The sequence below is a fragment of the Manis javanica genome, chromosome 2 (genome assembly GCF_040802235.1).
Source record: "Manis javanica isolate MJ-LG chromosome 2, MJ_LKY, whole genome shotgun sequence".
Lineage (NCBI taxonomy): Eukaryota > Metazoa > Chordata > Mammalia > Pholidota > Manidae > Manis > Manis javanica.
Window position 1 is genome coordinate 217,976,604 of NC_133157.1, and position 24,466 is coordinate 218,001,069.

At 53.9% G+C, this 24,466-nt stretch overlaps 1 protein-coding gene across 2 annotated transcripts in view; it reads left to right on the forward strand.

Annotated features, from left to right (window-relative positions):
- The first annotated feature begins 9,335 nt into the window (after positions 1–9,335).
- Positions 9,336–24,466, forward strand: part of CCN4 (cellular communication network factor 4) — a 33,263-nt gene continuing 18,132 nt past the window's right edge. For both annotated transcript variants that reach the window (XM_017646731.3, XM_017646734.3), the window contains exon 1: positions 9,336–9,602. In XM_017646731.3, coding sequence (XP_017502220.1) covers positions 9,552–9,602 — 51 coding nt within the window. In that variant the 5' untranslated portion in view covers positions 9,336–9,551. The remainder of the gene's footprint in view (positions 9,603–24,466) is intronic.

The window sequence follows — 24,466 nt, forward strand, 5'->3', positions numbered from 1 at the left end:
TGCCCCTGACTCTGCACAAAAGGGAGTGTCTGACTTTCGACCCATCGGTGGTGCTGGCTGGGAGCCTCCCTCCCGTCTCACACCTGCCACTCCATCCCGGGTGTAAGTTCTCTCCCTGCTGCCACATGCGCATCTGGGCGCTGCTCGTCCCCAGGTGGGACGCCTGGTAGGCAACGTCTCTAGTTTCCTCCCGCATTTTCTTAAGGTAGATGCCACGTTGTCTCCACCTCCACACACCATCCGCAGAGCCTGGGTGAGTATCTCCCCACCTGTGCCGTGTGATCCTTGGGAAGGTATCCCCAGGGTGTGCAGCCAGGAGCAGTGCGGGGCCGCGGGGTGGGTGGTGTTCCTGTTTCAGTCCACGTATTATATTAAGCAGGGCTGGGTTGCCCTGCAGAACGGCTGTGCAGGGAGTGTTGGGGGTCTGAGCTGATTCCCAAAGTCCAGCTCCCCTGAGGGTCGGCCAGGTCCACCCCGGTATCCAGCGGGGCCCTGAGTTCCACAAGGCCACTACCATGCATTGAAGTGTCCTGCCTCAGCCATCAGAGTCGCCACCCGGCTCTTCTAGGGACAGCCACTCCCCTGGGGCGACACTACTCCTGGTGGGCCAAGGCACAGGGCCTGTGTGGTGGCAGTGGAGGTGGTGAGCGGTGCTCACATTGTAGATGAGTGTTGGCAGTGGCGATGGCAAGAGAGCAGCCGTATCAGGAGGGAGATGGAGGTTCGTGTTTGCTGAGCCCCTGTTACACCCCAGGCATGAGACTCAGTCTCCCTGACGTAAGTGTAGTGGCTTGGACGGTGCCTACCAAGAAGACGCGTCCACATCGAGATCTCCAGAGCCTGTGAATGAGAACTCAGTTGGGAAAAGGGTCTTTACACCTGTAATCAATTTAAAGGTCTCAAGAAGAGACCATTCCAATTCTTCGGGTCTCCCCAAATCCACTGACGCACAGGGGACAGACACATGGAGAGGAGAGAAGTCCGCATGGGATGGGGAGCAGAGATTGGAGTCACGTGGCCACAAGCCACGGAAGGCCTGGGCCCCAGAAGCCGGAAAATGCAGGGAAGGATTCCCCCCTAGAAAGTCCAGAGGGACTGCAGCCCCGCCAACAACTTGGTTTAGTATTTCTGGCCTCCAGAGCTAAGAGAGACATGTTTCCGTTGTTTAAGCCATCAAGTTCGTGGTGGTTTGTTACAGTGGCCCTAGAAAACTAACAGCCACTTCATTACATCCTCATAACTCCCAATGGCACACATTGTCGCCCCATTTTACAGATAAGACGTCAGAGCTCAGAGAATCTAAACTGCTCCTCCAAGAAGAAATGTTGGCTGGAGCTGGCATCACATCAGGCCTCCGTGCAGCCACAGCACTTGTTTGCTTTGCCCTAATTCTCAAAACAGCCTCCGAAGAAACCCTCCCTCAGACAAGTGTTTATTTAAGGGGTTGTTTAAAAAAATTTTTGCAGCTCTTCCTAGACACACTGACTCAGAACCGCTGGGTGGGTGCCACCTGGGGATCTGAAGGGTTTGAAAGCTTCCAGGTGAACCTCATGCAGGGTTACATTTGAGAGCTCCTCGCCAACACCAGCTGCCTCTGAGGCTGGGCAGATGCCCAAGAGTCCCAGCAGGAAGACAGAGAGTCCACCACTGGCCTGATCCTGCCCGCAACTGGCTGAGCTGCTGGGTGTCTCCTGGCACAAGCTGGCTTTCAGCCTGCTTCCGGCTTACTTCCACGGTGCTTTGGAAAGCCTTTGTCACCCATAATGACAAGGGTGAGTGACATTATGCTCCTTTCCACCACAGGGCTTCTTGCTGCTCCCCAGCTGGGACCCATCTTCCTCCATGCCTGCTGCCCTCCCAATCCCAGGACAGCCTCTGCAACCTGGTGTGTACCCGGCCCTTCCTCCAAGCCGGCCCGGGACTCCAGCCCGCCCCCTCCCCTCCTCCTCGAACACTCGAGAATCCCGGAGCCCTGAGTGGCCCTCGTTCACAGAGACATAAACCTGGGCCAGGGCACTGGCATCCTGGGGTCCAAACCCCAGCTCCACCCCTCATGTGATTTCGGGCCATTACATACCTCTGTGAACCCAAGTTTCCATCTTGGTAAAATGGGGATGGTGTTAGCACCTGCCTTACTCAGTGGCTCTGACTTAATGAATCAAAACATGGGGAGGAATTTCTTAAAAAGTGAGGAAACTGCTATGTGCATATTAGAATGGCCAAAATGTGGAACACTGACACCACCACCTGCTGATGAGGATGTGGAGCACCGGGAACCCCCCGTCACTCCTGGCGGGGACGAGAACAGCACAGCCACCGCGGGAGACAGTGTGGAGGTGTCCTGCAACATTATATACACTGTCACCAACACTCTGGCAGTCACACGCCTGGCTTTTTACCCAAAGGAACTGAATGCTTATATCCACACAAAAACCTGCCCTCAGAGGTTGACAGCAGTTTTATTCATAGTTGCCCAACCTTGGAAGCAACCAGGATGTCCTTCAGTAGAGGAATGGATAAACTGTGGTGCATCCAGACAATGGAACATTTTTCAGCACTAGAAGGAAACATTACTAAGCCACAAAAAACACACAAAGGGACCTTAAATGTAGATGCAAAGTGAAAGAAGCCAATCTGAAAAAGCTACAACCCCAACTTTATGACGTCCTGCAAAGGGCAAAACTACAGCGACAGTAAAAAGACCAGTGATGGCCGAGGGATGGGGAGAGGGAGATGAGCAGGGGGCACAGAGGAATCCTAGGACAGTGAAAATGCTTTGCAAGATGCTTTAATGATGGATACTTGTCATTAGACATTTATGTAGACCCCTAGAAGGCACCATGTCAGGAGTGAAGCCTGCTGCGCCTGTGGGCTTTGGGCGACTATAATGCGTCAGTGTAAGTTCATCCTTGGTAAAAACAAAATATGCACCCCTTTGGTGGGGGATGTTGATGGTGAGAGAGGTGTGCCTGGAGGCAGGGGGCACGTGGGAGATCCCTGTGCCTTCCTTTCCATTTTATTTTAAAACTAAAACTGCTCGAAAAAATTTACGTTTTCAAAAAAAAGCAACATGATTTCACTTACAAGTGGAATCTAAAAAATAAAAAATAAAAAAAAACCCCAAGGCTCATATATACAGAGAACAAACTGGCAGTAGTTGCCAGAGGAACAGGGGGCTGGAGGGTCAGCAAATGGCTGAAAGGGATCAAGAGGTACAGACCTCCAGTTATAAAATAAATGAGTCACAGGGATGCAATGTCCAGCATGCGGACCACAGTCAAGGGCATCATACAGATGTTGAATCACTAGGCTACACACATGGAACTTGTCTAATATTGTATGTCAATTATACTTCAATTAAAAAGAAAACATGGGGAGGGCTTAGGAGAGCCACCAGCATGTGGAAACAGCCCGTGTTATCAACTTTCACAGGGATCTGGCACAGAGGCACACTTCCTTTGATTTAATACTCATAAACATCCCATGAGGTGAAAGCATTGTCCCTTTTATAAGGACTTCATTTTTATAACATCTACTGAGTGACTGTGGTGAGCAAGGGACAGGGTCAGCTCACGGGACACTGAGATGAAGAGGGGGTGGTGTGGCCCTGGAAGAGGGCTCCTGCCACCACCCATGGCCACTGCCTCGCAGCCATCTGGGAACTTTTGCCTCAGGCGCCCAGGTCTGGGGTGGCAGGAGTGGATTCTGGACACAGAGGCAGAGTCCCATCTGGGTGCCCCATGGCAGAGGAAAGAGCCAGTCCCCAGGCTGCCACACAGCAGAACCGGACGGCAAGAATGCAAGGGGACCTCACAGCCCGGCAAACCCAAATAAGTACCTCTGCACTGCCCGGGTGAGCCTTCCCAGGCGCAACTTCCAGCCCAAAATACTGAGTACGGGAGTATGCGCCGGAACGCTCCCACTGAGGCGCACCTCCAGAACAGGCAGAACGAATCTGTGGGGACAGTCACCGTCATGTTTCCCCAGGCAGGTATCAGAGGGGGAGAGGGGACATGGCAGAGCCCTCCCACCTTGATCTAGGTGAGGGGTGCACAGGTGTCCTCAAAACTCATACATGAAGTCTATCAAACTATACACTTAAGGTGTGTGGCTTCCAAGGTTTAGTAAATAGTTCTTAAAAGAAGAGTGAGTCCGGCCGCCTGCCTCAGGGATTGCCCCTAAGGTGGGCGGAGCCATGCTGGGAGGGGACCCTCAGAGAGTGAGAGGCAGGGGCGGGATCAAGACGACCTGCGTGGCGGCACAGGTGCCGTCCTGACAATGAGGAGTGAGAAGAATGTTACCGGCATTACTCAGCATCCGCATGCTGAGCACGAGTTTCCCTCCATCCCCAGGAGGTAGAGACCATCATCACCCCCATTTTACAGATAGGAAAACTGAGGCTCCGAGGGATGAAATGGCTTCCCCAAGGTCTCCTACCTGCTACACAACAAAGTGAGAGTTTGATGCAAACCAGCCTGGCCCCAAAGCCCTTGCTTTGCCCCTCCACCACCAGGTAACAAGTGGAGGGTCTCAAGGGTGGCCCCTGCAGCCAGGTTTGGTGCTAGAGAGGCACGCTGCCCAAGTCAGCTGGGGCTCCAGAACTGAGGAGCAAGCAGGGGAGCTGTTTGGGGGCTGCCCGGAGGCCCCAGCCTCCTGGAGCCAGCCCACCTGTCCTGAGGACAGTCACTTTGACCCCTTGAATGTAGGCCGACCTGGAGCCCAGGGTCACCCTCCGGTGGTTTCCTCATCCTTGCTTCTACCCCAGCAAGAGACGCAGAGTCCCACCTGGACCACCAGGGGGGCGGGGCAGACCCACTCCGCCCTCCCCTGCCTTCCAAGGCAGCCACGTTGGTTCAGGAGTGACTTCTGCTGCCCAGACCAGGATGTGTTGTGTGCATCTGAGCAGCCCAGGGGCTGGCACCATGCCCCCTGCACCGTGTGGGCTCTGTGTGACTTTGTGGGACAAATAAATGCCAAACAAATAGGCTGTGAGTGGATGCAGGGCCTCCTGGGCGCCTGGAACTGAGTCTCTGGAATCTTCCATGCGTCTGGCCGCGGTCAAAGCAGCCTTGCTGTTTGGAGTGGCAGTCCTTGCATCTGGCCTCTGTTCTTGAGCCCTTCCACCAGCCCCCCTTTGGAATTTATTTGCAGCTGCTTGGGGAGGTCTGCTTGAGAAGGCATCTGGGAACTGTGCTCAGGCTGAGGGCGAGCAAAGCTGGCGCAGGGTCCCAGGGGGAGAGCGGAGCCCCTGGGAATGGGCCCCAGCGAACGCAGCCCCCGGCACCCCCACCGTCCCTCACCGCGCACATCCTAAACGCCTACTGTGTGTCAGGTCCAGATGCAGGACACAGAAATGACCTGGTTCAGACTCTGCCCTTGAGGCGCCCCCAGTGCAGGAGCCATGTTAGAGTAGCCGTCATGGTTGAGGGGTGTAGCTGAGCACCCGGGCATGCTGAGCGTGTTTGACCCACCTGCACACAGCACTGGCTATACCAGGGCAGCCCTGAGCACCCAGTACCTCTCCCCCACCCGCCCCCATTTTAGACCCCAGGAAATCAGCAGGCAGAGAGGTTGAAGTCACACAGCCAGTGGCAGGAGTGAGGAGTCCAGCCCAGCCCTGTGCATGTGGCACTGAAACATCTGCCACACAAGAGTGGCAGCTATGGTGGCAACTGATGGTGGGGCCTGAGCCCGAGAGAAAGTCCCCATCAGACCAGTGAGGGGATGTCCTGGGCCTACTGGTGCGGAGTTGGAGGTAATGTGAGGACCCGTCACTAGGCAGGTGGAATCAGGTAGAACCTGAACGTTGCCCACTGGGGAACGAGACAACAGCAGATGCCACACATGGGAACGAGGCAGCTGGAGACAGCTGATGAATGCAGAACCGGGCAGGAAGGAGACTGGGAGGCCGTGGTAGCACCGCTTTCCACCTGTAGCAAGAACTCCCGAGTGGGCAGGACTCAGCAGCCTGCTCTCTAGTCTTGAATTGCCCTCTGCTGTTTACTGGCTGTGCAATCGCAGGCAAGCTCCTTCAGCTCTCTGGGCCTCGATCCCCCATTTATAAACAAGGGATGCTATGAGGACCTAGCTGCAAGGTGCTCAGAGCAGAGCTTAGCGCCTAGAAAGTGCTTTCTATGAGATCATTAAATTAACAGCCGCACTGCGTTCTTCACAAGGACACAGACGGCTCAGGCTGAGGATGCGGATGGACAGCAGGGATGAATGGGAGAGAGTGGATCAGTGCTGGTTTCCGAGGGGGCCCTGAGTGGCCTTGGCAGTTCGCCATGAGCCCTCCCAGCACAGGTGGAAACAAACAACCCTGTGTGATGCCGCTGGTTCCCAGCCTGGGTAAATGCCAAGGGTCCCCAGTGCTGCTGCTGTCAGCTGGGCTCCAGGGCGCTGCTCACCCCCATCTTTTAATTACTCACCAGCTTTCTCTCCCCAGATGGTTCTGAAGACCTACCACGGGCTGCCCATTCTTCCAAGCGCGTAACGTGGCCTGAGAGCCGTGTGGAATGTCTGCCTCTTCCTCCCAGTCCTTCCTGCTTCCTTCCCTGCCTGCTTCCCTCATCTCCCCTTAGGTCCCTTCACCACCTCACCCACCTGCTTCATTCATTCACTTGGCCATTCACTCATTCACGTGCGTATGTCTCAGGCACATTCCATGCCAGGTTCTGTGTGGTGCTGGGGGTGCAGAACAGAAGGGAAGGTGCGGGCCTGTCTCGCCCGGGGTCCTCACCCCATGGGAGACCAGCCGGGAACCCCTGTAGGCACACTGGGGAGGGCAGGGGCACGTGGGTGTGGAAAACTGAGGATGTGTAGCCCGTCCTGGGAAGACTGGGAAATGGGACATTCCGAATGGCGGGGTCATCCCCACACAGACCTGTCCATCTGCCCGTCTCTTATACTCACTCACTCCTGCATTTATTCATGTATTTGTCCAACACATAAGGCAGCTTGGTCTACTCCAAACACAGCTGTTTCAGAGCCACCCAGGCCCTAGTTCTGACCAGTTCTGCACACACTAGCGGCATGGCTGGGAAAGTTGCTTAATCTCCCCTGTGCCTCAGTTTCCTCATCTTTAGAATGGGGATAATGTCATCTAAAATGATCCTATCTCTTCACACAAAAAACATGGAGTACAAAGGGACTTTTGGTTGTCTGAGGCCTGCCAGTAAGAGGCAGAGCTAGGTAGCACCCTAGGTGTTTTTGCCCCATAACCTGCCACCATTCCTAGGTGACTGTGTCACTTCCCCCCAGGTTCTACCAGCACTGCTCAAGGGAAGCTGCCAGTGGGGCCAGGTGGGCCATCCGAGCCTCACCAGCAGGCTCCACTGCTCAGCATATTGATTGTGCTTTGGGGTGTCTGTTCTAACTGCTCACTGCAACCAGATTTCCTAAAAATGACTCATGCATTCTCTGGGTTCTGCTTGGCTCTTGCCATCGAACATCAAGAGCCTTGCTGGTTTTGAAGTGTCTGGTCTGACTCTGTGCCTTGTCAGGGTTCAGAGACAACGGTGCCAGCCCCAAGCCTGCCACTAATGGTGCATGCCCTGAAATCAAATAGCATTCTGAGTTCGTTTCTCCTCCACCATAACACAGGGCAGTAACACCAGCTACCTCATGGTCATGAGTTGTCTCTTAGCACAGAGCCAGTCCATACTTGGTGTTCATTAAAGGGTCAGTGAGCCTGGAACAGTACCTGACACCTTGGGTGATTCCTTTAATGACACCTGTCGACAGTGCTTGCCCCATAAAATCTGTTTTTTAAGAGCATCAAGTTAAGTTCATGAGAAGGAAATGAGGACTGACATTCATTGGGCTGTCTCTGTGTGCCAAATACCCTTCTCTCCACTCTACATACACAATTTCTGTAAATCCCCATATAGTAAATAAGACGCATTTGGCTTCAAGGAATTAACTGCTCACCAACTATGGCTTAAGCAGCAAGTCATTGAATTCACTCAAGTGACAGCAAGTCTGGAGGAATGGGCTTCAGGCTTGGTTCAAGAACATCCAAAGACTTAATTTTTTCAGTAAAGTCCCAGAAAGTCCAGGCTCTTTCCCTCTTTCTGCTCTACCATCCTCAATGTGTCAGCTTTTCATTCTCAGGCTTGTGCCTCTTACACCCAACATGACTGCTGCTGCACCAGCCATCAACTTTGCATACAAGGAAAGAAGAGAATGAGTGGAATTTTTCCCCTCCCAAGAAATGAAATCCTTCCTAGGAGCCCCCAGCGGATTTCTCTTTGTTTCATGGACCAATTCTGGGTTGAGAGGCCCATCCTTAGGTCAATGAATGGAAGGTCATCAGAGCCATCTCTTGTGGGGTCATGTCTAGGAGCATAAACTCCCTCCACAGACACAAGCCTGCTGCCACCTCCAAGAAGCCATGCATGCTTCAGCATCCCCTGGCATAAACTACAGGAGATGAGATGAGAGGAGTAACTGTTATAAAACCACAGTAGAGGGAGTTCCCGCTGAGGACCAGCGATGGGAGCTGGCAGGGCGTGGCGGGTATAGTGCATGAGAGAGAGAGTGGAAGAGAAGTGTTCAGGGAGGCAGCTGGCCTCTGAGGTCGCTCAGGGACTGGGGACTCCATGCTGACCCAGTGGGCAGTGGGAGGGTGTGTCCAGGAGAGCACCATGATCTTAGCTGGATTTTCCAAGGATCGCTCTGGGGGCTTTGAGAAGCAAGGACAATAGAGGGCAGAGGGGAAGCTGGGGGGCCAGTCAGGAGGCTGTGTGAAGGTCCACAGGAGATGAGTGGGCTGGTCAAGGGCAGAGCAGGCCCCTTAGACACCCCTCACCTGTGTGGCAAGTACCCAGCAGGGGTGACGGCCAGGGACCCCAAACCCACCAGCTCCACACCAAAGGGCCTCTGGCTAAGAGAGCTCCCACAGATTGGTAGCCACGCTTTAATTTGTCGTGCGGATGACGAAAATCTGAGCCCCGCGCCGAGTTCCTTTGTGAATTCCTATCATTTCTCCATCTGGGAACTAAAAGTCTTTGCTTGCAGCCGGAGAGAGGAGAGTGGGAGACGGCAAACGCAAACCAGAAGTAGGAGCAGCCCGAAGAAATGGGGGGAGGCTCTTTTCCCGCTGGAAGCACCTTCAAAGCCCCTGCCCCCCAGGGTTACTGTACTTCCACAGCCGCCCACGAGTTCTCCCTCCCCACCTTTGTGAACTACCTGGCAGGATGACCCAGGCTCCTACAGTGAGAATTTACGGCCCCGGGGTGAAATCATAGCCCTGTAACTTTCCCTTTAAGAGCTGTCAGAGCCGGAGAGGCTGGCCAAGCTGGGGCTGGAGGTGGGGACAGAGGGAAGAAAGAAAAAAAGAGAGAGAGGCAGGAAAAGTTTTTTCAGAAGAAAATGCAGGGTTTGTGCTTCACCCTGACGTCAGATCTTGCTTTAATAAAACCCCCCAAGGGCTGCGGTAAGAGGCGTAGCTGGTGCTCCTGATGGGCCAGGCCAGTTTCGGCCCAGCTCCCTCGAGAGGTGGCCGGGTCCTCTGGGCTGCTGCTTGATGCCTTTGCTACTGACTTCCAGGCATGAGGTGGTTCCTGCCTTGGACGCTGGCAGCAGTGATGGTGGTGGCCACGGTGAGTCCTGCCTGGAGGGGCTGGGACAGGGACCCCAGCTCCCTTCTCCACCGCTGGGCTCCTGGGGTGGGCAGATGCGGAGAGCTGGAAGGGCTGGGGGATGAAGACGTGCCCCCCGAGGGGCACGGGGGCCCAGGGTGAGGAGCAGGGCTGCATGGGGCTGGCTGATCCTGGCGGGGTGCAGGGAGGGGGAGACAGAGCCGACAGGTGGTCCTTGCCCCACTCTGCTCCCCCGACACACGGCAGAAAGGGGTACTCGGTGGAGCTGGGAGTTGGGGGCCCTGGGCCCCAGACCTAGCTCTACTCAGACTGGCTGTGTGACCTTGGCCTAGTCACTCCTTCCCCCGGAACGTTAGCCTCCAACTGCTGGAGGTACTGTCAGGAGAGGAGCTGGAAAATGCCAAGAAAAGCTGGAAAGGAAAACGCCAGCTTTCAACAAAAGTGCCTCTCACGAGCTATCAGGGCTTGGGATGATTTCTATTCCCCACGGCGGCCGCCTGGGGCTGGCGCAGCCCTCTACAGTTTACAAGCGTGCACGCTTGTGTCCTGCACATGAAGCCCGCTGTTTCAGGAGTATCCTGAGGGTTCTTGCTCTCCCACCTCCATCCCAGGACTCACCAACGGCAGGGCAGGAAGGTCTGCACCTCCAGGAAGCCAGGAGAGCAGGACACGTGGCAGCAGCCAGCCAGCCTGCTGGCTCGGGGCAGGCAGGCAGGCACGGGGCAGGCAGGAGGTGGGCAGCTGGGAGAGCTGAATCCAAGACCCCACAGCCCGGGCCAGGCTCGCTGCCAGTCATAAATCCAAGAGGCAGAGGGGTTTTATTATCCACTTACACTGGAGGCTTCCTTTGGGACCAATGTGTCCCATTTGTGGATGAGGAAACTGAGACTTGGGGGCAAAGCTACTTGCCCATGGGCTCCAAGACACTATTCTGATTCAAGCAGATCTGAGGCTGGCAGCTGACAGCCAGCCGGGGACCAGTTGCCTCGCAGACGCTGAGGGGCGGGTATTCCTCCAAGTACCCTTGTGTGTATTGTGAAGGCAGGGAGCATATCTGTGTGATTCATTGTTAAATCCCCCATACTTTGCTCAATGCTGCCCATAGCTTGTGCCAAACCATCCTACAAAAAAAAAGATATTAATTGCATTTTACAAATAAGCTAAATGGAGACTTAGAGCAAGTGACGGACTTGCCCAGGGTCTCACAATGAATAAGTGCCCAGGGCTCGAATTGAGATCTTTTCCTGCCAAATCCTCCTCTCCCTTCCAGAACTTTCCTAGTTTTAGGGAAAGTGAGCCTTTCCTACAGACTCGAGCAGTCAGAGGGCCGCATCAGCCTTTACTTCAGGGTCTGGATGGAGAGGAGGTGACAGGGTGGGTAGCCAGAGTATGAGAAGGCAGCTGACATGAGAGGCGGTGGGGGTGGCCACAGGGAGCCCTGGTGACCTCCCAGAGAAGGTGGTGCTGGGAAGAGCAGGGTCCAGACCCATGGGCTCGGTCAAGGGGGCACCCAGCACAGGCATGGGAGTCCAGAGAGATCCAAACAGCAGGATGGGGGGAAGCCTCCTGGGTGGAGGTGAAGGATCCCTACTCTGGGCAGCCCCTACCAAGAGACCTTCTCTAGGGCCCCAACACCTCCCAGCCCACACTTAGTTCCTGATGCCGGAGCTCCCTGCAGAGCCCAGAGCCAGAGCTCTGTGGGCCTTACGGGATGGCCAGGGAGGGGTCTGAGACGGATGGTGACCAGTGCTTCACTTTATAGCCAGATTCCACACACGGCCACCCTCCCTGAAGTGCTCTGCGGCAGAATGCAAGGCCTTTCGGGGTCCCAGGGGGGGTGTTCATGGAAAAAATGACTATAGATGTTCATATGGAAGAAAGTTTGTGAGAATTGCCAAGAAAACTTCAAGGAAGTAGAGTCGTGCGGGATGCTTTGCCCTGTCACACAGTAGAGCATTATCGAATCTGTAACTGAAGGAGGAAAATGCCATCCCAGGAAGAGATTAATTAGGGAATGGGATGGGGTGGTGATCTCAGAAATGTAGCCAAGTATATTCTGGAATGTAGTATATATGATAAAAGTGTCTGTAGATATGACTTGTTTGTCTATCCCTTTGTTCTTTTCTTTCTACATGTATTGAGTACCCACCCATGTGCTAAGAGAAAGGGGCTGTGTTCAGTAAGCGCTGCCAAGCCTTGCGTCAAAGGCTGTAGATAGAGAAAACCTTCCTCAATTCATCCAACATATGTTTATTAACATTTTTTGAGCACCTCTTAAAATCCTTATGGTAATACTATTAAGCAGATGTAAACATCCCCCTTGTGGATGTGAAAACTGAAGCTCAGAGAGGTTAAAGAATTTGCCCCAGGTCACACAGCTAGTAATCAGTGAAGGTGATTTTGAATTTAGGTCCAGCTCTGTGCAATACAGCCTGCTGACTCCCTGGTCCATGTACTTGTGAAGATGTGAGAAGCACATGGTCCTGCCTCTACAGAGCTTACAGGCTAGTGAGACAAGTGGCAAGTACCCACACGTTGGAATGAGAGGTTACAGGAGTGATGCATCGAGAAATGAGAGGCTGGGTGCAGGCTCAGCCCCTGGCTGTGCCAGCTTCAGCGAACCCTTAACCAGCCGAGACCACACTGTCCTCTCTTATTAATTGGTGCTAACAATCTCAGCCCCACCAAGCTCCCTCCTGCTGGGGAGGAAACATGGGATTGCTCGAGGGAAGCATCTCAGATGCGTGTGACTGGGTAGACAAATGCTGGGCTGATAAATTCCTGGACACACATTAGGGCTGTGGTAGTCTGTGTACAGGTGAGACCCATACCCCTTCTCCCATGTCCGTGTATGTGGGATGTGCACAGGTACATGCAGAGGTGTGTGTGCATGTGTATGTCTGAGACTGTGACTTGTCTGAGGGTATAGTTCTCCACGGTGTGTGTGAGCAGGTGAGGATTTGTGCTTTGAGTGTGAAATGCAATCTCATTCTCTACTCTGAAGATCAGTTGCAGAGCAATGTGGACCAGGGCATGTGGCGATTTCCTTTTTTTAAAAAAATGCAAGAACCCAAAATGATATGCCTCCTTTACACCTCCTGTCCACTGTTTGGACCTGAGCCAGCGTTTCGCACCCCAGCCAAAGCCCCACACCCACCAGCTCCCTGCAGAGACTCTTCTGGAGGCTTGGATGCTCTGCTCCTGGCTGGGGCCCTGCCCACCCAAGGCCTGTCCGGGATGCTGGTGTGAGCGCAGCGAGGACAGGCATTTTCCGCCTGGGCACAGCAGTGGGTGAGGGCTTGGCTCCGGAATGGATGTGGGAGCGGTGCTCCTTGGGAGGCCAGACCCCGACCCAGGGCTGGGCAGTACCTCCAGGCCCTCAGCAGACTCACCTCCCCCAGGGCTTAGAAAAGGTCCCAGCTCCATGCCAGCAAAGGTGCCTAGGGACAGGAGGCTGCCTTTCGCTTTGTATAAACAGAAACCCCAGGATTCTTCCCAGGAACCTTGGCCATCTCTCTGGGCAGCAGGGAGGGGTTGCTACGCACACTGCGTGCTCCATATGGGAGTAAGGAAAGCGAGACAGGTCCAGGGTGGGGTCCTAGGAGGGGCTGGGAGGGATGCCAACTCAGCCCGGGAAGCAAAGCACGGAAGGAAGAGTTGAGATAGAATTTTGCAATCCTGTGAGTGTCACGTTGTTGGTTCGTTCGGCCCCTGGGGAGCCCGCATGCCCCAGAGATATGGCTGACAAGGAGGGCAGACACCGACCAGCACTGGCTGGGTTCCGGGCAGTGTCCGAAGCACTCTGCATACAGCAACTCACCAGAAAACCGCACACCTAGGAGGCAGACACGTTCATTATCGGCTAGAGTGGCACTGTCCAATCGGTAGCCACTTGCCACACGGGGTCGCTGAGTTCCTGAAACGTGGCTAATCCCAAATGAGATGTGCTGCACATCGGATTGCAAAGATTTAGTGTGAACACAGGAACAAAGAATCCTCATTATAATTTTTTCTGTTGACTCCAAGTTGAAATGATAATATTTTAAATATATTGGGTTAAACAAAATTATTATTAAAATAAATGTTGCTTGGTTCTTATTACTTTTTAATATGGCTACTATACAATGTAAATTTACATATATATATATCTCATTATATTTTGCTAGTTAGTGTCAGTATGGAAAGACACGAGTATACATAGAGGAATTATAATAGGTGGGGAGGGAAAAATATTGAGGGTCCTAATCCCAGCTCCTCTACTTACAAGCTGTGCACCCTTGGACAAGTAACCCAGCTTTTCTGAGCCAGTTTCTTTATCTGTAAAAAGGCATAACATTAGTACTCATGTCTTGGAGTTGTTGGGAGGATTAAATAATGAAATGGAGATAAAGTACAGGAAGCCCCTGCGTACCCGGGGGGCAATGGGAAACAGTTTCCCTTGTTCCAGTAGCAGGGCAGGCATCCCAGCTAGAGTGGAAGCACTGGCTGCAGACAAGTACCAGGGCAAGCAAGTGATCAGGGGTTTGTAAAGACCCCAAGCTTGACCCCGGCAGGGTGGGGAGAAGGGCAGATGAATGGGTGGGCTGTGCTGAGCTCAGTGCAAGGTCGGTCTTCTGAAGATTCCAAAGTTCCCACATCCGGACAACTCCTCAGCACACTTAGAGGAAGCCAACGAACACTTTTGGGTCATTGAGGAAGAGGAGGAAATACTGATTATGATGAGGATAATGGTGATGGCGGCAATGACAGGTGGCGACGATGATGACGCTGATCGACAGTGACCACGAGGGTCATGGTGGTGGTGGAGGGGCTGGTGGCGACGATAACAGTGGAGGTGATGATGCTTGTGATGAGTCTTGTAGGTGGTGACAGTGACTGTGGTTTTCACAGCCCATCCACTAATTTGTTTCACTAACAGCTCCGCTATGCACCAGCCCCTACCCTATTCCTAGCGAGACAGACAGCAATAAACAGTCATCTCTCTCTATCTACTGAGGATGGCTCAGGGGTTAGAGATAGATTTGTGCACTAGCCGAGGGCAGTGTGTAATCCCAGAGGGAAAGTCAGAGGGCTGCAGGAGAAAAAGCCAGATGCTTGAATCCCTGGGAGACCCCTGCCAGTCTCCTTCTCATGAACTGGCACCCTGATGATTCTTACACACACTTGATTTCAAAAACCACTGAATTGGAGAGACTAGTCTCTCCTCCAACCTTGACACTCTGTTAACCAGCCACCCTCCTCCTGTCCCTGAAAGAGGGAGGTGGAGTGAGGAAGGGAGACAAAGAGATGGGCCTCTCAAAACGTGAATAATGGACATTCCAGGGGATGGGATATAATCTTTGCCCCCCGCCCCCAAGCTTCCCTATCTGGAGGCAAGCCCAGGCCTGGGACACAGACCGTGGGTCTGCTAAGTTTTGGCGGGGGCCGGGAGAGGGAGTGAGAGGAAATGAGAGCCCAGGCCCCAAGGGGAAGCAGGGGTCCACCCCACCCCTCAGGGGATCTGCATTGAGTCTTGGAGCGGAGAGAAGGGGTGTGTGCTATGAGCCTGCCCAGGCCTGGATGGGGGTGAAGGGAACAGAATATTCTAGGAGGCAAAGCACAGAACCCCATCCTTGGGGCAGGACAGTAGACATGCTAGGACAGCTGAAGACACAGAGAAGAGCTCGTTGCTGTGACTACAGGAAAGCCACTGGCCCTAGCAGTGCTCACTTCCTAGTCCTGGAAATGAGGGCTTGGACTTGCCCCCAGGCTTGCTTTGGCTGGAGCCCCTGTGGAGTCCAGGTTACTCTCCACTCACCGGGGGAGCTTGCTGCCTCCCCAGCAGCAGGGCTCGGGTGCCGTAACTTGGGGGATTCACGCTGCTGCTGCTCTAGGAGGAGTGTCATTGGCCTTTGCACCCAAAACGTGGTGTCCCGGCCTCATGGCTGTCACTTTAGACATGCTTCCTCCCTTTAAGGCCTCTAAAAATGTTTCCTTCTTGGCCCACGTTTCCTCTTCCAACCTTAGAGTGGATCCCCATGTCATACAACTGGGATGTGTGCCGCCAGCTTCCCTTAATCCCCAAGAGGCCCCATCACCTCCTGGTCTCCCCAGCCAGGCCTGCCCCTTAGGATCCTCAGGTAACACCTGCGAAAGCCAGTGCCAGGCTCCCCCAGGCCTGCTGAGCTGGGCAGGGCCAGGGGCCGGGGCCCCAGAGCCTTGGCACCCCCCATCCAGATGATCCCTGAGGCCTGGCAAGTCCAGGAAGCACCCCAGGAGATGACAGCTGCCAGTGAAAGGCTTTGGACCCTGCCTGCTCCCCCATCTCAGTGAATATTGCCTCCATCTGCCTGGTCAGAACCCTGGGCCATCACCCACACTTACCACCCCAGCCAGCGCCTCTGGCCCCCGACTCCTTCGGCCACCAGCAGGGCTTTCCAGCCTGCAGCCGGGCCCTCCTTCACCCCCAGGGATTGCCCCTTAGCCAGAGGCTCTGGTCCACACATGCACCTTCCTGAGGGGAGAGTGAGCTCTGCGGTCGAATGATCCAGGGCAAACCACAGAGTCTGGAAGTGGAAAGGGGACCAGCGTGAGCACCTTACTTTCTGAGCCTCAGTTTCCTCATCTGTGAGACATGGGACCTACCTCTGAGTGCAGCTGTGTCAGGGAGCTAGCTGGGTTGGACAAGCCTGGGGTGCCCCTTGCCCAGGAGGATCCCTTTCTTTCCTCCTCTGAGTCTGGCCCGAACCTGTTTTCCAGCCTCTCCCTGAGGGACTGTCCAGCTCACTCCTGTCCTACTTCAGGGGCTATTCTCCCAAATACTCAAGTGTCCCCACCTCGGCACACAAGCCCATGCTATTCCTTCTGCCAGAAATGCCTTCCGGCCTTATCTGTCCATGAAATCCTGCCATCGTACAGGGCACCCATCCCAGAGCTGCCCTCAGCCTCCCCCAGGGGGAGCAGCTGGCATCCCCCCAAGCGGTGGGTCCTGGCTCTTGCCCGGGGGGGGCATGTCACTCAGCTCGAGCTCTCCCCGACCTCGCCCCGCAGATGAGTGGCCTCCCTCCCGGCCCTTTGCCCCTGCAGGACATGCCCCCTCCCTGGCCTTGGACGTGCCGTGCTCCCTCCCTTCCCGACCTGCCACTCTTTCTGCTCCGTGCTGCTGTCACCACACAGGCACATTATGGTGCCTGATGTGTGTTTGCTGGTTGTGTCAATGAATTATTAAACAAAACCAGAATCACACCTGCCTGTGCTGAGCAGGATGTGAGCAAAGGGTGTGAGGGAGGGTGGACCTCTGACCTTCAGATGTGGAGGTGGGAGGGAGAAGGCGGGAATCTGCCCAGAGGGCCCGGGTCCTGCGGCTGAGAGGACCGAGAGCCAGCAGGAGCTTCTGGGATGGGCCCTGAGCCCAGAGCCAGGAGTCGCACCTGCTCTCTGGCAGGCTCTGGCTTTGTCTTTATGCCTCAGTTTCTTCATCTGAAAGCAGAGACCAGAAACCCACCCCGCCTGCGCTGTAGGCGGGAGGGCGTGCTAGTGAAGGGGAGGCGGCAGCCCGGTCCACAGCCAGCTCCAGCACACCCTGCCTGGGCTCCAGCTTTCATCTGCACAATGGGCTTCAAAGCCTGACCGACAGAGCCCTTGGGCCTGAGGGAGCCACGGAGGTCAGGTGCCAGGGAGGAGCTTGCCGAGCAGCCACCGAGACAGTGACTGTCAAGGTGCCTTGGGACCATGGGACACTGTCTTCAAGGACCAGCATCTGAGGGTTCTTGGACAGCAGCAGCCAGTGGGCGGGTGCTGCATGGATGGGGGGGCTGCAGTCATCTCTCTGCCCTTTTAGCTGCTGTTCGGTATTTCAGTCTGCCCCCCATGCGCACACACACACGCACACACACACATACACACACGTAGGCTTCCTGAACAGCTGTTTCCAGCCTGTACTCCAAGTAGCCACTTGCTGACACTTGTAAACCTGAGCTATTAAACAGTCCAAAGCACCAGCCCTTATGGGGCCCTCACTGTGTGCCCGGACCACAAGTAGCTGTTAGTCTCATGAGAGAGCCGTGAGTGGCAGGAGCCTTCACATCCCCACTTTACAGAGGAGGAAACTGAGGCCCCAAGTGCTGTGAATCTTCCTGCCATCTATGCTTCCAAAGCACGCAGCTCCCCAGGCGGGGCTGGCAGGACCTGCCCAGGGGTGTCCTTAAGGGCCAGCCGCTTGCCTCTGTGTGTCCTCCCCGCCAGAATCAGGGCCCAATCCAGAAGCTCAGGCAGGCTGCTTAAGCAAATGACTTATTTAGAATATAAACTAGTAAGAGGAATAAAAGGCAAAACGGAGAACAACATATAGACCTGTGTTGATCGTGACTCAGAAAAACTCTCTGATTAAAAAAAGATCTTTGAGACAATCAGTGAAATTTGAATATGGACTGGGTGTTAACCAGAGAAAATTACAAAATTGTAACTAATTTTACTGATGTGATAATTGTATGGGAGTTCCATTTTAAAAATTCCTCATACTTTAGAGCACACTTTGAAGGGTTCCAGAGACAATCACATGATGTATGGAGAACGAAGTGTGCGGGTAGGTGGGAGAAACAGATGAAGCAAGAGGCAGAAAATGTTGCCAATTATTGAAGCTGGTGACCGGTATGTGAGGTTATGTTATTCTCCTATTATATGGGCCAACTTTTGTGGGTATTTGAACATGCCTCTCATAGAGAACAAACACGTTTTAAACTTGTTCACATTTATGGTGCTGAGGAAATGCCTGTAACTGATACGCACCCTATAAGGGTTGCTGTCACTATAGTATTATCCTTCTGCAGCAGAAGTTAGCAAATGTTTCCTATGAAAGATCAGATAGTAAATATACTAGGTTTGTGGGCTATAAGGTCCCTGTGGCACATTCCTCTCTGCTTTCTATTTATTTATTTATTTTGCTGTTGTTTCTTTACAACCTTTAAAAGATATAAATCCATTCTTGGCCCTTACAAAAACACATGGGCCCCATGTGTCCTGCGGGCTGCAGTTTCCGACCCTTATTCTATGAGGCAGCTGCCTTTTTTATATTCCTGTTTCCTCAGAAGGCTGGGCATTCCCTGAGGATTTGTGCTTGGAACTTAGTAGGTGCTTTATATGTTTGATGAATGACTCAAAGAATGCACAGGGGCTCGTTATTCGGGAAAAAACCTGGCTTCCTGCCCCTTCCACCTTGCCCATGTTAAATGGACTTCCCCTGCCAGAAGCTCAAGAACTGCATGTTTACAAAACCAATTAGCAGAAAATCTCAAAACCCTGCACATCCCATCACATGCAGTCCCGTCAACACTGAGTCAGCCGTGGGGCCCCTCAGTTCCCTGCAAATCCCACCAGGGGAGCCAGAATCAGTGTGGGAGGCCCTGGGCAGTACTGGGTCCTCTGAAAGCTCAGGCCAGGTCACTTCATGGGTGCAAGGATAAGAGTCTTCTGGGACAGTGATCCCACAGCAGGGTAGCCCTCACCCAGGACCCAGGGAAGGTGTCTAGGGGTACACCCCTCAGAGGAGCTCAGAAAACTCGTGTCTACCAGCTCCCATTGCAACTACCCTGGGCGTTTGTACCAGAAATGCTAGAACAACGTGGTGGGTAGGGTGGGTGGGCCACGGGGGTTCCACAGCTCTGGGCCTGGTCTGGGGGCCACATTCTCCCACTCCCCGCAGTGAAGGGAGCGAACAGAAACTGCTTCCAAGCTTGGCAGCCCTTTCTAAAGCCCCCAGGGCCCACTGGGGCCGGCGTGGGCCATTTCTGACTCAACCCTGCCCCCTTGTGGAGAATCTGGGTGTGGCCTCCCAGAGGCAGGCAAGCCCGGCTGAGGACTGTCCAGCCTCTGGTCACTGAGCGCTGGCCCAGGTCGTGCCTGCCGGGTGCAGTGCTGGGCACAGAGGAGGCGGGAAGGGGCGTCATACCCCTTAGAAACGTCACTGAGGCTCTCATCTCCTCTTCTGGGGGCCTGTGGCAGCTTGGTTCCACTCCCCTACAATCCCCACCACCCTGAGCTGTAATCTTTTGCCGGTCTCTGCAGTGTGACTCACTTCAGGTAAGGGCCACATCTTGTCCATGTGAGCACCAGCTGCACAGTAAATGCATGGTGCATGTGTGTGATGGAGGATTGAGTGAACGGGTGGGAATGTGGACGAGTGGTGGAGTAGTGCCACGTGGCAGGTAAGAGCAGGGCTCTGAGGGACAGCCAGCATCATAGACTACTTTCCAGCTGGGAGGCCTTGAGAAGATTACTTAGGATCTCTAAGCCTCAGTTTCTTCATCTGTGAAATGGGGATAATACCATTAACTGCCCATGAGGGCTGCCGGAGGATGCTGTCATCAGTATCACCTTACAAATGAAGACAAGCTCAGAGAGGGTGAGCACAGCCTCAGGTCACAAAGTTGGGAGTGGCATGGGCTTAGGAAACAGTTACCCTTTCCTTCATCCTAGCGCCTATTCACCAATGAACCACACGCATTCTCAGAAGAGCACAGGGTCCATCTTCATTATAAGCAGGATGTTTCCGTTCCCCTGGGTGGATCACCTCACCACAGCCAGCTTCCTACCCACTGCTCCCATGCCTACTACATACACTTCTGTGAAAATGAACTAAAACTGACATACAAAAGCCAAATTGTAGATTTACCTGTCCCCAAGTTCATTTTCAAAGAGCTGGAAAAACCTGTAACATTCATAGGTACTGCTCACCTTTGAACAGCATCTCAAAAATGCATTTGCAGCATTTTCAACAGGGGATATAATTTTTTTCCTTCCTAATTTGAATCTGTCCAATAAATATGATTGAAGGGACCAATTCATTGCTTTCAACCTGCCTATCCATTACCCTGCTTGTCCAGATGGCCAAGTATTAGACACTGTCTTAATCCATTCAGGTAGCTATAACAAAATACTACAGACTGGGTGGCTTATAAACAACAGAAATTTATTTCTCACAGTCTGGAAGCTGGAAGCCCAAGATCAAGGTGCCAGCATCATCATGTTCTGATGAGGACCCGCGTCCCGGTTCATAGCGAGTGTCTTCTCACCATGTCCACACCTGAAGGAAGGGGCCTGGGAGCTCCGTGGGGTCTCACTAACCCCATTCATAAGGGATCCATCCTTACGACCTAGTCAGTCCCAAAGGCCCCACCTCCTGATACCGGTCACTTCCGAGGTTAGAATTTGAGGAAACACAAACATTCAGACCACGGCAGATGCTGGGAATCTGGCCATGAGGAGCTGCTGCTTTTTTATGTTTTCCAAGTTTTAGTCATTTTCATAAAACATTAAGGGCAAAGCACAGCATTTTTCATTAGTGTCCAAGGGGGTAACTGAGCAGTGTGTCAGCCTGTGAGATCACGGACTCCTGTGTTTCTGCCAGGTCTGATGCAGAAGACCTAGGACTGATGCTGAATATTCAGAGTAGGATCCAGGGATCTATTAAGGGAAGACAGTGCCTTTCGAGGCACCTGGGAGAACCCTGTGCCCAGCCTCCTGCCCAGACAACTTAAGTCAGGATTCCTGGGGACAGTGCCAGGTGTCAGTGTTTATTAAAGGTTCCGGTGGTTCTAACATCCAGCAAAGTTTGGGAACCACTGTAGGAAGCGATTCCATTTGAGATGGCTGCCTGGGCTGTAGGGAGGGGTCCCTGAGGAGGTATGGCGGGAGGGTAGGTGAGGCTGGTGCACTCAGGCTGAGCAGGCAGAACCGATAGGAGCAGGCTGTGACTGCAGAGCACCGGCCACCCTGTCCTAGGCAGCCGCTGGGATTGCCTCCGCCTCTCTGTCTTCGCAGCAAATGCAGTAGTACCTGTGGGGAGTCCAATTCCACATGCACATCATAAAAGAGACTGTGATTTGGAAGTGCCCAAGGCTGTTCTTTCTCTGGCCTTCCCTAGACAATATGCCCCTTGCCTTATGATTGTTTTGCTTTCCCCTTTTTATCCCTCTTAGCTTCTGCTGCTAGAAAAAACTGTGGAGGCCCCATACAGCAGTGAGTTTGCAAAGATCAGTTTCTGCATCTGCAGAATAGGCACAGTTGCTCTGGCTCAGAGAGCTCAAAGTGAGTAAAAGGTCAACAGCCAGAGCTGTCTGGATGAGGGGACAGCTTTGGGGGCTGACTCCTGCCTGTGGCTGGGGAATGCAGGGGAGAGGCTCCAAAACCCAAGGCAAGTGGGAGCCTGGGAAGAGCCTTGGGAATCCCAAGGACCCAGCCAAGCATCCTGGAGTTCTGGGCAGAGCCTCAGCCCCAGAAGGAAAATCCCATTCGGAAGATTCTAGAGAAGTCTCTGGGCCGATTCACCGGCTTCCGTGTCTGTTGCTGCTGGGCTGCACAGCGCCTCCTCCAGAGCTTCCTGTTTCCCCAGCTAGCTGAGCCAGCTCTGCATTCTGTGGGTTTTGCCCAACACCTATTGCTTAAACAGGAATTGCAAGAGTTTTTAGTTTAAAAACAGAGACTCACATGAGTCATATTCCCATTGTCCACCAGAGACGAGCAGCCCAGGGGCCCGAGCTCCCTGTTCTGTCACTGCACGGGCACCACAGGTTGGGGTGCAGGAGCCCCACAAAGAGCCCACTCAAGTAGCAGAGGCCAGGATGATGCCGTGGGGTGGCCTGGGGTGTGCAGCTCTGATACAGAGGCTCTAGACATTTCCTTGGGCCAAATGTGGTGTTCTGGAGTAGCCAGATCATTTAGTCAGAAATGTACATCGACTCTTTCATTCATTCTGCTGACAGATGCCTACTGGCACATGCTATGTGACAGGTTTTGTGAGACCTGCAGCTGCCAGGCTGTCTACGTCCTCTCATAATGCCTCACTACCTTACACCCAGCTTCTTCCATTAGAAAATTCTCCTTCATGCACAGCAGTGGGAAAGGCATACACCCAACAGATTTATTTTGCTTATCACAATTTAACTGTGGGCAAGTCACTTTCCTGATCCTTGAAATGTAGATCGTAACACCAGCCACTGAGGGGAAGACAGAAGGAAATGGGCCAGGAACTGAGGGCTAGCGCAAGACTGGCCCCTAGTGGTCACCAGAGCGATGGTCCGCAATGGATGGCCTGGCTAGGCCAAGCCAGAGGCTATAGCCATGATCTCATTTGGGGCTTGCAGCCAGATACAGAAATGCCACGGAGAAATGCTATAGAGAAAACCCAGGTTCAGAAAGTGAACTCCAGAGTCACTTGGACAGTATGTAGCAAAGGCTAGACTTGACACAGTGCCATGTCCCTGAAACACAAATCTGCTCCTATGATTCTGCTAAATTCCTCCAGCATCACTGCAGCAGATGCCAGCCAGCCAGCCAAGGCCTGAGGCCTTCACAAGACATCCAAGGCCCTCCTTGACCTCTGCAGTCCAGCCACTGCCTTCTCCCACCTCCCGCCCCACACGCACCAGCTGACCACACCAGCCGGGCCCTAGGCACAAGCCCTCTCCCAGCTCATCGCCTTCGCACCTGCTGGCCTTTCTGCTCTGATGCCCTTCCTCGCGGCTCTACCCCCTCGCCCTTCATGCCCCACACCTCCTCCCTGAGAAGTGCTTTCCAGCCCCAGCAGACACTGCTGACCCTCCTTTGTGCCCCCACAGACAGTTTGCCCCCACTGTCTGCCCAGCACCTAGAGCAGCGCCTGGCACAAAGCATGACTAAGGAAGGAGGTGCCGAGTGAACAAATGGTCCCAAGACGCCGTCTTTCCAGCACCGACCACATGGAGCGCATCACCATTTAGATGTCTGCTGGCCTCCAGAGGCGGTGACTCCGTCCCGTGCGCCCTTGCTTCCTTTGAGCCTGGCACAGAGTAGGTGTTTCCTAAGCATCTGACAACAGAATGCACGAAAGGGTCAGTGTGCATTTCCCAACGGAACTATCCATCCTGGAGGGCAGGAACCACGTGCCATCCGTCTGCCTCCTTGCTTGCGCACGTTCAGAGACAGAGTTCGTTTCCCGGAAGAGTGTGTGCTCACTGGCGATCTGCAGTCACATCCTCTGGGGTGTCAATACTGGACAAGGCAGCGGGGATTCTGGGGTGCACACACCAAACCCGAGGGTCCTCAGGCCCACCGCGCAGCGGAGTACTATTCCCCTAGACTGAGGTCTGGGAGGCTCCCCGCCAGTAGATGGCGCCAACAGCAAGGGCTCAGCTCTGTGGCCACCCAGACCCCATCCCTCCGTGGCCCCACGGGTCCCCTAAATGGCTTCTCTCATCCAAGAAGGTCTTGTCTGCAGCTTTCCTTAAGGATCTGCATGTCCTGGGGCTCCCGTGGGTACCTGGAAAGAAGGCTTCCTTTTGGGGAGCTTTAACTTGGCATGGAGAACCCAGGATAGTCAGTGACCATGCAGAAAGGGGGGTACCTGTCAGGTTACAGGCCATCCCAGCTCATTTCAAAGTGTCCAAACCCCCAAGCCCTGCTCTGGGCCGGATGGGGGTGGGGAGGACACACGGCACGGAAGCCCAAGGGGGATGTCATGCTTGTGTGTGTCTGCCATGCGCCAGGCCTGCACTAGTTCTTCTGCATACACAGTGCCCCTCACCCTCCCAATAGCTGTTGGACGGGGGCATTCTTGTGGCCATATCACAAATATGGATGTGGAAGCTCAGAAAGGTTAGGAAGCTTGCCCAGGGCCACACAGAGAGAACCCACTTCCAACCACTGAGGCCCCATGTTATTTTCTGGACACTCAAATTTAATCAGAGCTGAGGGGAGAGGTTTCACGACAGGAGGCCTGAATATCAAGTGACACCACAGACCCTTGTAGTCAACCATCCCCCATCCATCCACTCCACTAGGCAGCACTTGCGAAGCCCTGCTGTGTTCTGGGTGCCATGTGCCACGTTTCAGGTCCACAGAGAGAAGCAAGG